Genomic DNA, 16,547 nt, shown 5'->3' with positions numbered 1-16,547 from the left:
TGGCAAATATTAAAAATCATGGTAATCCTAATTGACCTAAAACGGGAAAGATTTATTCTAATTTCATGTGAAATATTGTGAAAAACATGCGAGTCTTTTTATATAGTGTATGTAAACTTCTGGTTTCAACTGTAGAAAGGACATACAGAGCTCATCGCTACACAATAGAGGAGGGAGGAGGGAGGGCTGGGAGCTTCCACGCTGTGTCCATAAATCACTGAGGGGAATCATAGAATCATAGAATCATAGAATCATAGAATGGTAGAGTTGGAAGGGACCTCCTGGGTCATCTGGTCCAACCCCCTGCTCAAAGCAGGATTCACTAGATCATCTCAGACAGATGTCTGTCCAGCCTCTGTTTGAAGACGTCCATTGAAGGGGAACTCACCACCTCTCGTGGCAGCATGTTCCACTCATTAATCACCCTAACTGTCAAAAAGTTTTTTCTAATATCTAATCTGTGTCTCCTCCCATTTAGTTTCATCCCATTGCTTCTAGTCTTTCCTTGTGCAAATGAGAATAAAGATGATCCTTCTACAATGTGACAGCCCTTGACATATTTGTAGACAGCTATTAAGTCTCCTCTCAGTCTTCTTTTTTGCAAGCTAAACATTCCCAAATCCTGCAACCGTTCCTCATAGGACATGGTTTGCAGACCAGTCACCATTCTGGTCGCTCTTCTCTGAACTTGCTCCAGTTTGTCTATGTCTTTTTTAAAATGTGGTGCCCAAAACTGTACACAGTATTCCAGATGAGGTCTGACCAAAGAGGAGTAAAGACCGATAATGACTTCACGTGATCTAGACTGTATGCTTCTGTTAATACATCCCAGAATTGTATTTGCCTTTTTTGCTGCTGCATCACACTGTTGACTCATGTTCAGTCTATGATCTATTAGTATACCTAAGTCTTTTTCACATGTACTGTTGCTTAGCTCTATTCCTCCCATTCTGTATATGCTTTTTTCATTTTTATTCCCCAGATGTAGTACTTTGCATTTTTTCCTGTTAAAAACCATTCTGTTGGTTGCTGCCCACTGCTCCAGTTTATTTAGGTCTTTTTGAATCCTCTCTCTCTCTTCTCTAGTATTAGCTATCCCTCCTAGCTTTGTGTCATCAGCAAATTTAATCAGTTTACCCTCAATTCCTTCATCTAAATCATTGATAAAGATGTTGAACAATACAGGTCCCAGGACGGAGCCCTGTGGTACCCCACTTGAGACATTCATCCAGCTGGATGTGAAGCCATTTACAACCACCCTTTGAGTCCGATCACTAAGCCAGTTATGAATCCACCTAACAGTTGCCTGGTCCATTGCATACTTGGTCATTTTTTCAATAAGGATGGTGTGAGATACTTTGTCAAATGCTTTGCTGAAGTCAAGATATACTATATCTACAGCATTTCCCTGATCCACCCAGTCAGTGATTCTGTCATAGAAGGAAATTAAGTTAGTCTGACATGACTTGTTAGTTACAAACCCATGCTGGCTCTGGTTAATCACTTCATTCTTATCCATGTACTTACATACGTGTTGTTTAATAATTTGTTCAAAGATCTTTCCTGGTATAGAAGTCAGACTCACCGGCCTATAGTTCCCTGGGTCCACCTTCTTCCCCTTTTTGAAGATAGGAACAACATTTGCTCTTCTCCAGTCTTCTGGGACTTCTCCTGTTCTCCAAGAATTTTCAAAGATTATGGAGAGTGGTTCTAAAATTTCTTCTACGATCTCCTTCAGTACTCTGGGGTGTAATTCATCTGGACCTGGTGACTTGAACTCATTTATGTTAGCTAAATATTCCCTCACAATCTTTCTGTTTACAGATATCTTGGATTCCTCTATTCCTTTAAAAGGACAGTGAAGATCAGTTGATGTTACATTTTCTTTCTGAGAGAAAACAGATGCAAAATAGGAATTAAAAAGTTCGGCCTTCTCAACATCCTCTCTTACCATTTCTCCATTTTCATCCTGTAAAAATCCTATAGCATCTTTGACTTTTCTTTTACTTTTGACATACCCCCAAAATCCTTTTTTATTGCTTTTGACATCTCTTGCAAGCCTTAATTCGTTGTCAGCTTTAGCTAACCTGATACGTGCCCTGCAGGATCTGCAGACTGCATTATAATCTTCTTTAGATATGCCTCCCTCTTTCCATTTAATAAACATTTCTTTCTTTCTTTTTAGCATGTGTTTAAGTTCTGTGTTCATCCATCCTGGTTTCCTTAAATGCTTCCCATTCTTCCTACTTTTCGGGATTGTTAACGATTGTGCTTTGAGAATCTCATTTTTAAAAATTTCCCATCCTTCCTGGACATTTTTGTCCTTAAGGACATCCAGCCATTGGATCCCTCCTATTCTCTTTCTGAGTCTCTTAAAATCTGCCTTTCTAAAATCTAACCTTGAAGTTTGAGTCTTCACATGTCTTCCTCCTCTAGTTATCCAAAATTCTATAATAGCATGATCGCTGCCTCCTAGGGTCCCAGCCACCTTTACCTCCTCAACCATTTCCTCCCTGTTTATAAGGATTAGATCCAAAGTAGCAGATCCCCTTGTTTTCTCCCCTACCTTTTGGAAGATAAAGTTGTCAGCAAGAGAGGATAAGAATTTGCTTGACCTGTTAGTTTTACTTGAGAGAGATTCCCAACAAATGTCTGGATAGTTGAAATCTCCCATGACCACTACGTCATATTTTTTGGAGAACTTGGTCATTTGATACATAAAGAGTTCATCCATATCTTCAGCTTGCCCAGGTGGCCTGTAGTAAATGCCTACAATGGTGTCCTTTCCGTTGTTCTCTCCTTGTATTCTTACCCAAACAGTTTCCACAGAACTCCCAGTCTCTGAAGCTTCAATCTCTGTGCAGATATACGCTTTTCTAACATACAATGCAACACCTCCTCCTCGTTTATCAAGTCTGTTTCTTGCAAATAAGTTGTATCCTTTTAGCATTTATTCCAATCAATTACCTGGGAGAGTGCCGATCCAGCTGGTGAGCAACAGCCAAGGCAGGAAAATGAAAAGAGGCTCCATACTGCATGGCGACTGTCTGTCACATCTGACACACCCGTGACAGCTACAGACTCAAAATCCCACAATCAATTGGGAAACCAAAGTGTTTTTTCCATCTATTGTACAATTCTCACAGTCTTCACCAAATGAAGAGGTTATAGAGGATTGTGAACAATCTTCTAAGCTACCATTTATATATAAGGAATTTTCTGATGTATGTGACAAAAAAAACCGCGACAAACTCCCTCCTCATTGGTCGTATGATTGTCCAATTGATCTATAACTGGAGCAGCAATATCCTTTGGAAGCATTTACCAACTGGCAGAGCAGGAACTAAAAACACTCACAATTTTCATTGTTTTCACTGAGGTGGATTTCCGGAAGATGCCGGGGGCGGCACATGCGCAGATCAAGATCTCTGGAGCTGAGATCTCTTGTGCTGATATCTAAATCTGCACATGCACTGTCTTCGACATACATTTTCCTAAAGTCCACTGTAGTGAAAACAATGGGAAGTGTGGGGACTCTATGTATAATTTGTGAAAGCCCAGGGCCACTGCAGCCTCACACCTCTGAACACCCCCTCCTCCCAGCCGAGGGTTTGCAGCATCACCCCATTCCTGCCACTGCTGCCATCAGCTTCCTGCAGCAGCAACCCTTCCTCCTGTGACCCTGCTCGTCAGCCGCCCCATCCCCCTTGGTAAGCTACTTTAGAATTATAAGACGCACCACCATTTTCTTCCCAAATTTGGGGAAAATAAAGTGTCTTATAAACCGAAAAATACAGTATTTATTTTACTCACCTAAATAGCACCAGTAACTCTGCAGCGGGTTTATTGCCACTGTCTCCATTGGGGCTTACAATTTAGATTCCCTATCAGTATGTCCTTGCAAAGTGAGTGGAAACCAGAGAATGACCACGAAAATGTGGTAAGAACATACAAACTCCTTGCAGATGTTGTCCTTGGTGAGATTTGAACCAAGGACCCCAGGGTTGCAAGGCTGCAGTGCTAACCACTGAGCCACCATGCTGTCACTGAGCTGCTGTCGTTCCAGCATGGTCTAAAAGGCCAACATAGCTGGCAGACCCAAAGGTCATTGTATGATCTTCAGTTCCCATGACTACAATCTGCAGCCCACGATAACAGCGCAGGGTGCCGATCGGGTGGGAGAGTGACCCTCCTTTCTCTCCTCATCATCTAAATGCTATTGATCGCGGCATTTAAAGTATCAAACAGCCAGGGGTGGAGGTATCCACAATATGTTTGGAAGGGGTTAAAAAAAATGTTGTGTTATTTAATTTTTAGTTTGTGCACCGAAAATTGTTTCATTTAAATGCCTCAATTGACAGTGGCAACTAAATGGTTAAGCAGAAACAATTGGACCTAGCGCTGGTCGCTGCTGTTACATACAAATATAGGCTCTACAACTCAGCCAGCATCTCCTGCTTTTCTAGTGGGTCTTAGCTCCTGAGCCCCCTCCAAATTTCTGACCCCAGCATGGACATACAGATACATCCATTTGCACTAAAGGGTTAATAGTATCACAACCTTTCTAACAGTGACTCCACATTCAGGAGTGAATATTTGATATGTGTACGTAAATTTTATGCCAGAAAATACAGAGAAGTTCTCTATTATCGAGTAACTTCTCAGATAAACAAGTATTTCTTCATAACTTTATCCAAAGTTCTTTTTAAAAGTAATCATTTACTTATCAGTGTAATATGCGCCCTGACATAGCAGGACTTTGTATTAGGTAAAGCTTCAGGATTTCCAACACATCTCTCGAATTTTAATTCTATTTAATTTAACCCAATTTTAATTTATTTTGATGTACTGTACACAGCTTGCATCCCCCCTTTCACTTGTGAGCCTTGCATTGAGCCCAGTCAGCTAAGCGGGCTGTTAGTACTACAATCAAATTACTTTAATTGCAATTAAATGTCACAAAAAAATGTAGATTTGCCAAAATCCAATTTTTTTTTTAATTCATACTAATCCAGCTAGCAGTGGCCGGCTTCCACTTTGCTAGATTCAAAAATGTCAGAAAATTATAAGAAAGAAATTCTCAACGGGCCCTCACCTGTCTTCTTCGTTCTGGTCATCCATGTGATTCTCATTGGGCCATCGTTAAACTTTAGCATCTCTTGCTTTGACGTGGCTGCAATGTCATGATCGCAGAAAAGTCAGATTATGATGCTATGAAGATTGTGATGAAGAAAACAACCAGACCAGAGAGTAGCTGCGCAGTGAGATAGGTGGGGACTGGGAGAGTGTATATTTGTTTTGTCCTTCCCATCTATTATGCTGTAGAATCTATTCTATTGTAGCGATGGGCAACAAGTTTAATCAGCTTTATATTGCTTTTAAACACCTGTTTCAGTATTTGTGCTGGGTATCACATCGTGTTACAGATGGATATGACAATGAGTTGCATGCTAGAGAAAGGACGGGACCCCAAAACGTAGATGTGGTGTGGATATTCAATCTTTAATATGGTGTCTGTGCCTAACCTAAATTGGAATGAAGTTTCCATCTCGTACACACCTTATCGTGTTTGGATCTTTTACACCTTGGTGAAAGTGCTGATAAATTGGCCATTGAAACTGGAAGATGGATGTACTTTTTGTTATAAAGAAGATTTGAAATAACAATAATAGTTTGCCATTGATTTTTCGCTATATTATGCACATGACAGCCCTGGTGAGTAGATGTATCACAGTATTGGAACTTAAAGACAAGGAATTATCATGAGGTCATACGTGCTTATTTGGCTGTAGAAGTAGGATCCTAAGAAGATGTAGAAAGAGACAGATAAATGCCACCTGGTGGTGAAAGCAGACATAGCTCCCAGTCAAGGAGGGTTCAACACCTGTCCTGTTGCAGTGGTACTTTGCTGCCCCTACAAACATTCACCTAGTGGGCTGCGATACTCATGTATTGTCCCTGCCCATAGTTGCTGCTTCAGGTGTTTATGGCACAGAACACTTTGGACATCAATGTCAAATCTAGAACATGACCTATGTTCTTCTGCACTTGAGAGCAGAGAGTGGGCCTTGCTTTTTGCAATAAATAATGGCAGCTGGGTATCTTCCAGCAAGGCTGAGGGTAAGAAAAGGCTTCCAGCAAGGCTGAGGGCACACCATCATTTCTTGAAAAGGAGCTGACTCTACAAAGTGGTCCAGCAGAGACTTTACACCCTGCAACTTGACCAGGTGAAAGCTAAATTAACCTAATAAGGTCCCAAGGTCAACTAGGAGTTAGAAAACTGAACAAAACAGCCAAAAAAGAGAAACTCCCTTAAGAACAACAACAATTAACCTTTATTCAATGTACAGACAATCACATAGAAGTAAACCGGTAAAAGGGTTGACTGCACAGACAGATACAGTAGAAGTGATAATTATATAACAAATAACTGTACCCTCATTTAATGTGCTCAACAGCTTAAAAAATAATTAATAATAGGGTAGAACGCATGCATATTTGGGTAGCATTATGGCCTACATGAAGAAATGCACATCCAATATTTAAAGATTATATGGCGCAAAGCAGCTATTACTATCAAAAAATACGTATAGACTGTCTCCCTCTAGTGGTAGATGCAATACAGAAGGTACAAAAATTCTAAAACTACAAATACCGAGTAGATAATCACAAGAGGTTTTGGAGAAGTATTTTGTGTAAGAATACTAATCCACCCAAGATAGTGTCACATAATATGGAATGAATAAAGTGCTAATGGTCAATTAACATAGAGGTGATACACTGCTGGGGCAGTAAATGTAAATGCACACAATTGTCAGGTGCACCCTAGTGGGCTAAATACACCTAAGCACAAGGAACACGTTGGAAGGTAAATAACTGTAATGCACACGCCCGGACTGACTGGCGTGTGCATGATCAGTGATTCCACTGTGCCATGAACCGGAGAGTGCATGGAGGGGCGTAACTAAGTATCTGCCCGATCGGACCAAGGTCGCACGACGGCATACGATGCCAGTGCACCAGGGAGGAACCGGGCAGAGGGACCAGTTGCCACTCCAGGTCAGACCCCGGACACGGCTGTTGACCCACACCGGGGAATACAGGAACAGGCAGGCTAGAGTGCAGGCTGGGTAGGGTCCAGTACAGACTGGGAGACGGATCCAGAGCCGCAGATGCGGTAATCAAGCAGAGCAAAGCGAAACAGCAGGTGAGGTAGACAAGGCCGAGCAGAGCAAAACCGCAGACGCGGTGGACAAGGCTGAGCAGAGCGAAACCGCAGATGCGGTAGACAAGGCTGAGCAGAGCGAAACCGCAAACGCGGTAGAAAAGGCTGAGCAAAGCGAAACCGCAGGCGCGGTAGACCAGGCTAAGCAGAGCGAAACCGCAGACGCGGTAGACCAGGCTGAGCAGAGCGAAACCGCAGACGCAGTAGACAAGGCTGAGCAAAGCGAAACCGCAGACGAGGTAGACCAGGCTGAGCAGAGCGAAACCGCAGAAGCGGTAGACAAGGCTGAGCAGAGCGAAACTCAGTAACTGTTTTTGTCACAAATACTTAGTACTAATTCCAGTATAGAACCCCTTGGATCTTCTCTGCCAGTTTCATGTTGTTTTATGGCTTTATGCTTTGCTTCCTGTGCCCTGGCATCAGCTATGGTGTCAAAGAGATCACTTCCTCCTCAGAATCCTCTGCTTCCTTCTGACTATATTACCCATCAGCCCTTGTGCTGGGCTGCAAGCCAGCAGTGAGCACAGACATGTAACTCTGCCTAAACCCTCCTTCAGCATCATACATAGACTCAGCACTATCACCTCTACAAGACACTGTTACAGGGAATAAAAGTAATGTACAAAGCACCAGGACACCTAGAAAATAATGAATATCCCTTACGCCTCCTCACTGACTAATGAATTGAATGGATGGGGAGAGAAATATGAATGTATTTATATAATAACGAGAATGTTGTATTTAAATTACACAGGGTATAGAGCAGTGTGTGCACATATATGTGCACCCGTGTACATACAGATATAAGACAGCTATGTCTGCAGGGAGAACAGTGTCAGCAGCACACATAGGAGCCGAGTGAGATCTGATAAAGTGGTCCCACCCAATGGCATCAAAAGCTACCCCCACCCATTATTTTCACCCCTCAGATCACAGGGAGATTTTGCAGTGACATCACAGGAAGTGAGGGGATTCTCCGCCAGATGTCATGTGACCAGGAAAGCAGCTCATGTTACAGAAAGATTTGTGAAAGCAAGATATTTACAAAAGAGCTTATTTATGGCAGTTTGTTCACTTGAAAGGCATTTGTAAAGTAGTGGTCAACTCCTTTAAGAAAAAGATCCTGATACACAGGTAGCAACTCAGCAACTGAATTAAAGACGTGACAGAAAGATCTGGAAAAAGTAGTAAAGCCGTGTGTCTTGTATATGAGGATGAAGTAGTAAACTGGAGAGTTCAGATTCTGGAGTACAGAGGTGGAGGTCAGGGAGTGAAAATCATGGGTTAGTGTGGACCCTGAGACTGCACAGTGGAATAAAGGAACTGAGACTGGGGTGTAGGCCAGACCTGGGAGCATTGGTGAGCAAATACTCTGCTTGCCAGGGCTCATAGGAGTAAACTGAGAAAGAAACTAACTGGAAACGGAGGGCCATGCTGAGACATGCTGTGCGCTGTTATGTTCCTCATAAGATATGTGCCGCCACCTGCAACCAAAAAGCGCTAACCTCTGTAGAGCACACAAGATCTAAAAGTCAAGTGTGATTCCTGCTACCTACTGTATATGTGTTCTATCTAATCCTTCAGTAAACGGTTTATTTTTGTATCCTGGAGAGACTCCTTTATATGGGGTTTCTGGTTCTAGAATTGCTATATAACTTAGAAACCAACATAGAAAAGCCCTAAAATATAACTTTTATTGAATTACACGTAAAACACAAAATTATGGAAAAACTCTCTCAAAAAGATGAAAAAGAGAGTTATGTCTCTGGTTCTTTGGTTTGTGACAAAGTCACTGGCAGTGTGTCAGATCCAGGGAGTGGTCTGGGCTCAGAACCTGGGAAAACCTGCTCCAGTGTGGAGCTCACACGTGCTGTGCTGAACCGTGTATGCTTAATCGTGAGTGGCCAGACCTTGGCTGATATACGGACTGTGCTGTAAGTTTTGTATTTTTTTTTGCCACTTGAGCTGAATGGGCTGTGTTTTTTTCTTTACGGACTATCGGTAGTTTATGACGCTGAATAAACTAACCCGAAATTTAAAGAGACAGTGTCCTGTGTCTACCTCTGCCTGAGCTGAGCTTGTTGCTTTACCACAGGTTCCAAATGTACATGATCCTGTCTCTCGACTCATTTCCCCTCCCAGTTTTCTCAGAGTTTATCCGGGAACTAGTCTAAATACAAAACCAGAGTGAAGAGAAGAAGTAAAGATGAGCGAACCTTTCAAGGCTCGGATCGGCCAACTTTCTGATGTTATCCAAACAGTTCATCAAACAGTTCGTCGAACATATCAAAACCCCATTGAATTCAATAGGAGGCAAAACCAAACACATAAACAACACCTTCGCTTCGGGGGGGGCAAAAGTTGCCAAAACAGCTCAAATTAGGGGCAGACACAAGGAAAAGTTGCATAAATTGACCCAGAGTACAAAGAGAATAATTGCACCGCATGGATGCATGGGACAGGGCCTGGGACAAGGCTTGGACCAGCATTTCTAGCTTAAACATTGATCAGTAATGGATGGATAAGTGACCGGCATAGGCCTGGTGCTCAAAGAGCCTTGCCAAATTCAGGCAACACACATGAAGGAGACCCAACTTGGAGAACAAACATTTCCAAAAATTAAGGGGCAGGCACCAGGAAAAGTGGCATCAATTGACCCCCAGTAGAAATTGTATAATGGCACAAAATTTTTCCAAAAAAAATATTTCCATTAACCCTTTGATCACCGGATCATCTTTTCATACGGAGGAGCGCAGACATCTATACACCTTTCTTCTGCCATATCCACCTGTTGATGTATAATGGCACAGCAGCAGACAGGCATGGGCCCTGCATGAGACAAGGTCTGGGCCAGAATTTACAGCTTTGAATTTAAGTTCAAATTAAGAGGTGGGTGAGGGACCAGTGTAGGCCTTCTGTGCTGGGAGCACTGATACCTCACGCAACTGCTCAAACTGCTTTTTTGCTCAGCCACACTAAAGTGGCACAAATATAAGCTTCGCAGACTACTATTATTAGAAAAACTTAAGGATAGTTACACAGGTAGTTGACTAAAAGTAAGTGCAGGCCTGCCGGTCTGGGAGCCCTACTACTACAGGCAACACACATGAAGAAGACCCATCTTGGGTCTTGAGTATGTAAAAATTAGGGGCAGACACCACTAAAGTAGTGTAACATGGGTACTTTAGATGCAGCGACACAGAAACACAGAGCGGCCAATACAGGGTTAATAAACAGGGGAAGTTTATAATAACAGGGTAAATCTCCACGCAGGGAGTATCAGGGGAAAATATGGGGGAAAACAAGGGAAGTAGCAGGTAAAAGTTTTTAACTGACAGTTCACAGTTTAACTAGATATAGCAGAGTCGAACCGGTTGTAAACGACAGTTTTTACACTTAGCTGACAAGGCAGTTGCCAACTCAGGCCATTGTTGATTTCTTTAGGCTTCCATGCCCAAACAATGCTCCATCTTCTGGTGGCAGCGGGCAGTTTCCGGTTTTACACGCTGAGACCCTAGTCTATAACACGGCACATCACGTGCCCGGCTCCACCTACCCTGCGTCTCTTCTATAGTCGGCTTGACTCCTCCGGTCCACTGCACTCGGCTCTTGCTCCCAGTCATGGAACCAGGAGCCTGGACCCTCTCACACTGCTCTGCTGAGCAGGTCCCAGCTCCGCTTTCCCGCACAAACGTCCTCGTCTCTTCCTCTCTTTACCCACGCCACCAGTCTCTCGGTCACCTGACCTCCCAGCTCTCACTCTGGACACGCCCCCAGTTTCCCAGTCACCTGACTCCTGTGCTCGCTGTCTGTCTTCCCCCTGAAACCAGAGGCACGGCCCCGGCAGTTCCGGATCCCTTGCCCTGAAAGTACTTACACCCCGGTCTTCCCCCTTAGAGTAGCATCAATTTAACCAGAGTAGAAATAATATAATGGGGCTCTGATACCCCTTCCACTACAGACATCCTACTAAATAGAGACCCAACTTTGTGTCTCCACATTTCCAAAAATTGTTAGTAAATTCAGCAGCAGTAGCAACAGCAGGCACAGATGTCACAACAAAGGTGTCACAGACTGCAATAACTTGAGATCAATGCAGCACACTAAAAACTAAACCATTGCCTAGTCTGCCCAGTCTGCAACTGGGGTTCAAATGTCTTGGAGATCCATGACTTGTTCATATTGATGAAAGTTAGGCAGTCTACACTTTCAGGGGACAGCTGGATGCGCTTATCTGTCGGGACACCACCAGCAGCACAGAAGAAACATTCTGAGACAACGCTGGCTGCTGGGCATGACAAAACTTCCAAGGCACAGATATAGCTGCTGTGTTACAGCTTTCAACAACTCTGCAGCCGTGAGCGGTTTGTCACCTAAGCATTAAGCATGTTATCTTCAGCACAGCCTGTTGCCACTTGGCCAAGGCTGTGCTGCAGTGCTTTCAGCTTGTGACTGATATGGTCATTTTGGAGATGGATGCTGAAGAGGAGGAGGAGGAGGTGCAGGAGCTGTAGACTGTAAGGGCAACCCTGATTGACCCAGAGCCCGCAATCCTCGGCGTTGGAAGGACATGTTTCTTCCCAAGGTCCAACTGGGTCCCGGCTTACACTATATTAACCCAGTATGCCATCAGTGAGATGTACCATCCCTGCCCACAAGCACTTGTCAACGTGTCCGTGGTTAGTTGTACTTTCCCAATAACTGCGTTATATCGTGGGACATGTGCTCGTGTAATGAGGGGATGGCACACAGGGAGAAATCGTAGCGGCTGGGGACCGAGTGCCGAGGGATGCATGCCACCATCAGGTTGTGGAAAGCTTCCGTCTGCACGAGCTTGAAAGGCAACATTTGGAGAGAAAGCATTCGTGAAATGTGTGCATTTAGTAGTGCGGCCTGTGGGGCGTTGGCTGCATATTTGAGCTTACGTTCCAAGGACTGGGGTAGTGACAATTGAACGCTGCTCTGGCACAAGGACGTGGAATTTCTTGCTGATGGTGCTAGTTGAGAGTGTTCAATGACAGGTGGGGGGAGGCATCTTGGCATGCCCCATGGACAGGGAATGGTGTGCACCCACAAGAGCGGAACAAGCAGTGTTGTCACCCGCAGACACTGTTGCTGGACCCTGGGGTTTGGCTCACTTAGTCAGGTGCTTTGCTGCCATGAGCCTGATCATGCTGGTGGTGGTTAGGCTGCTAATTTTGCAACCCCTACTGATGCTGGCCTGGCAGGTGGTGCAAAAGGCCTTTTTTCGGTTATCTGAAGAGTCTTTAAAAAATAACCAGACTCGGGAAGACCTAACAGTTGTACTGGCAACTTCCATCGTGTTGGCGTTTCGAGGAGCACTTTCCCGCCTTGTTTCTGCGGCCACCGCACTGCTTCTTCCTGGCTGTTTTGGTGCTATACTGTCACGGGTGTGTCGCCACGAAGATCGTCACGATTACACAGCCTGACTTCTCGCAGCTGAGTTTTTGGTGTTTTGTGTTTTTCAGCAGTGAGGGAGTTAACTCTCTCTCTCTGTTCTAGACGAGGTTCAGCCTCGCCCAGCTGCAATCAATGCTGCAGTAGTGGGACTCCTTCATATGCCTGCCAGTCTGTTAGGGACGTGTCGGTGAAAGCATTTCATACAGACTAACAGATCGGATCGTGGTATTTTGGAGTTCTAAGCTAAGTGTATTTGGTGTGGCTTTTCCCTTCCTCGCTTTATCATTTATCTCCTTTCCCGTTGGTGTTCTCTCTGTAGTTGTGGTGTAGTTTTTGTATGCAAGGTGGTTTTTTGGTTTGACCCTTGTACTGTCTCGTTCGTCTAAGTACTGAGTGTTGGCATATTATTTCCTGTCCCCTATTGTTGTGATCGGGGTCCTTCTCAGGACTAGATTACTGAGGTGCAGGGATCCGCAGGAGGTAGGGGTTACGCTGGCGGCCTGGACCTCTGTACCTTTAACAGTACCTCCAGGTAGAGGGATTAGTCAGGGCCCCAGCTTAGGGTCAGCTTAGGCCCCTGACCTCCTGTACGCAGAGTCAGTGTGACAGTTTCACCGACCACTAAGATTCTCTCCAGCTACCATGGTTCCAGTAGCCAGTCTAGCTCGGCAGTTGCAGAGTTTGTCCATGGAGCTGGCGGACGTTAGGTCCAAGGTTTTGTATCCCCAGGAGCAAGCCGGACCAGAACCTAAAGTAGCTCTCCCTGACAGGTTCACTGGGGTCGAGACAAGTTTTTTGTTTTCCGGGAGGCATGTAAGTTGTACTTTCGGCTGCGGCCTCAGTCGTCGGGGAGTGAAGAACAAAGGGTGGGAATTGTCATCTCGCTCCTACAAGGGGACCCACAATCTTGGGCGTTCTCTCTTCCCCCAGGCTCCCCGGCTCTCCAGTCAGTGGATAGGTTTTTTGCAGCTCTGGGTCTCGTATATGATGACCCGGATCGGATCTCCCTTGCTGAATCTAAGTTACGTAGGATCCAGCAGGGAGATCGTCCGGCGGAGGAATTCTGTTCGGAGTTCCGCAGGTGGGCCACGGACACCCAGTGGAATGACCCGGCTCTTAAGAGTAGAGATGAGCGTTGTTCTACTCGAACTGTTCGCCAATCTCAAATTCGAGCTGTTTTGGGCGGTGTTCGAGCCGGTCGGCGAACACGAACAATTTGAGAAAAATTTGGCTGTTCGAGGTTATGTTCGATAACTGTTCGTGCACCAAAATCATAACTGGATTTTTTCTCAGTAATGATGAAAATTAATGTTAATACGCAGTTTGAGTGTACAGCGGGGCGGGGGGAGGGGCAGGGGATGGATCTCTGCAGGAACAATGAAGATCTCCATTTTTTTTTCTCTTTCCCGCATTTGCAGTGGGGAGGTGCAATCTGTCAGCCTATCAGCAGCGCACACACGGAGCGAAGTGCTTTTTTTCACACAAGCAAGGGCATGTGTGATTGGCAGTGTATGTCACATGTCCTTGCCCTATAAGACCAAGCCATTTTCCCCGTCGCCACCATTTTCTCACTGCTGCAGCTGCGTGTTAGACGGCACCGCTGTTGCTGTGTGCGCTATACCTTGTTAATTTCAAGCCAATTTTCGCACAAATATACAGATAGCTTGGGAGTAGGGAATAGTTGTGATTGCAGTCCTTTTAAGGACTAGGTTACAGCATTTCCTACGACTTTTATCAGGCAGGTCTGTGCTCTTAAATAGATAGATTGTGGGAGTAAAGACTAATTGTAATTGGAGTCCTTTTCAGGACTAGGTTACATCAGTTCCTATCAGTTTTTGCCAGGCAGGTCTGTGCCAGTGCTGTGCAAGTTTTTTTCACAGCATTTGGCTGAATCTAGCAAAGCTAATCCTTTTTGGCCTATTGCAGAGTGTGTTAGTCAGTGGAGTAGCCTATCTGTGTTGCAAGATATACCACCTGTGTATAGAATACCAATTTTTTTACTGCACCTAGTTAAGTAAAATCTTTTGGGCATAGCATCATTCTATTAGTCCATCTATACTGACCTCCATCAGGTTGCAAACTGAATATAATTTTTTTCTGCATCTAGCTCTGAAAAAATATTTGGGCTTCTAGCAGTGTGTGGGACTTGGTCTATTAGTCCATCTATACTGACCTCCATCAGGTTGCAAATTAAAAATAATTTTTTTCTTCATTTATCTCTGAAAAAATATTTGGGCTTCTAGCAGCGTGTGGGACTTGTTCTATTAGTCCATCTATACTGACCTCCATCAGGTTGCAAATTAAAAATAATTTTTTTCTGCATCTAGCTCTGAAAAAATATTTGGGCTTCTAGCAGTGTGTGGGACTTGGTCTATTAGTCCATCTATACTGACCTCCATCAGGTTGCAAATTAAAAATAATTTTTTTCTGCATCTAGCTCTGAAAAAATATTTGGGCTTCTAGCAGTGTGTGGGACTTGGTCTATTAGTCCATCTATACTGACCTCCATCAGGTTGCAAATTGAATAAAAAAATTTTCTGCATCTAGCTCTGAAAAAATATTTGGGCTTCTAGCGGTGTGTGGGACTTGGTCTATTAGTCCATCTATACTGACCTCCATCAGGTTGCAAATTAAAAATAATTTTTTTCTGCATCTAGCTCTGAAAAAATATTTGGGCTTCTAGCAGTGTGTGGTACTTGGTCTATTAGTCCATCTATACTGACCTCCATCAGGTTGCAAATTAAAAATAATTTTTTTCTTCATTTAGCTCTGAAAAAATATTTGGGCTTCTAGCAGTGTGTGGGACTTGTTCTATTAGTCCTTCTATACTGACGTCCGGCAGGTTGCAAATTGAATATAATTTTTTTCTGCATCTAGCTCTGAAAAAATATTTGGGCTTCTAGCGGTGTGTGGGACTTGGTCTATTAGTCCATCTATACTGACCTCCATCAGGTTGCAAATTAAAAATAATTTTTTTCTTCATTTAGCTCTGAAAAAATATTTGGGCTTCTAGCAGTGTGTGGGACTGGTTCTATTAGTCCTTCTATACTGACGTCCAGCAGGTTGCAAATTGAATATAATTTTTTTCTGCATCTAGCTCTGAAAAAATATTTGGGCTTCTAGCGGTGTGTGGGACTTGGTCTATTAGTCCATCTATACTGACCTCCATCAGGTTGCAAATTAAAAATAATTTTTTTCTGCATCTAGCTCTGAAAAAATATTTGGGCTTCTAGCAGTGTGTGGGACTTGGTCTATTAGTCCATCTATACTGACCTCCATCAGGTTGCAAATTAAAAATAATTTTTTTCTGCATCTAGCTCTGAAAAAATATTTGGGCTTCTAGCAGTGTGTGGGACTTGGTCTATTAGTCCATCTATACTGACCTCCATCAGGTTGCAAATTGAATAAAAAATTTTTCTGCATCTAGCTCTGAAAAAATATTTGGGCTTCTAGCGGTGTGTGGGACTTGGTCTATTAGTCCATCTATACTGACCTCCATCAGGTTGCAAATTAAAAATAATTTTTTTCTGCATCTAACCCAGCCAATAGTTTTGGCCTAATACCACAGTTTGGCCACTCAGCTCTGCTCGGTTACCATCCATTGTTTTTTTGTGCAAACAACTCCAGAGTTGTGAATTAGTTAACCACCAAAATGAGTGGAAAAAGGCCTGCTGCTGGTGGAAAGGGGAATAGGCGTGTTGGGAAGGGGAAAAAAGGTTGTGTCCGTGGGGTAGGTGCAGAAGAAAGACCATCTTCCAGCCAAACTAAAATGTCTACTTCTTTTAGCGGACAATGTGATAAGATCCCTTTCTTACGGCCACGCCAATCGCTACAAATTCCAGATGAGGCACAAAAACAGCAGGTGCTTCAACGGATATCAAGTGCTCCTTTAAGTGGGCTC

The 16,547-nt window shown here is 43.8% G+C and overlaps 2 protein-coding genes across 7 annotated transcripts in view; both read right to left on the bottom strand.

The window, feature by feature from the left end:
* LOC141172013 (sulfotransferase 2B1-like) overlaps positions 1–16,547 on the bottom strand; it is a 388,130-nt gene that overhangs the window by 277,107 nt on the left and 94,476 nt on the right. Inside the window, exon 1 of one of the 4 annotated variants that reach the window (XM_073655779.1) lies at positions 5,096–5,171. The exons of the other annotated variants lie outside the window; for them this stretch is intronic. Within the exon in view, the coding sequence (XP_073511880.1) occupies positions 5,096–5,156 (61 nt within the window). The 5' untranslated portion in view covers positions 5,157–5,171. Of the gene's footprint in view, positions 1–5,095; positions 5,172–16,547 lie in introns of those variants that run through there. 4 annotated transcript variants of the gene reach the window in all.
* LOC141172014 (sulfotransferase 2B1-like) overlaps positions 1–16,547 on the bottom strand; it is a 913,436-nt gene that overhangs the window by 802,419 nt on the left and 94,470 nt on the right. The window contains exon 1 of one of the 3 annotated variants that reach the window (XM_073655784.1): positions 5,096–5,110. The exons of the other annotated variants lie outside the window; for them this stretch is intronic. The gene's annotated coding sequence lies outside the window, so the exon portion shown is untranslated. Of the gene's footprint in view, positions 1–5,095; positions 5,111–16,547 lie in introns of those variants that run through there. 3 annotated transcript variants of the gene reach the window in all.

The sequence above is a fragment of the Phyllobates terribilis genome, unplaced genomic scaffold (assembly GCF_046119375.1).
Source record: "Phyllobates terribilis strain yellow unplaced genomic scaffold, ASM4611937v1 Scaffold_12__6_contigs__length_324123572, whole genome shotgun sequence".
Taxonomy (NCBI): Eukaryota; Metazoa; Chordata; class Amphibia; order Anura; family Dendrobatidae; genus Phyllobates; species Phyllobates terribilis.
This window is presented reverse-complemented; position numbering and strand designations above follow the sequence as displayed.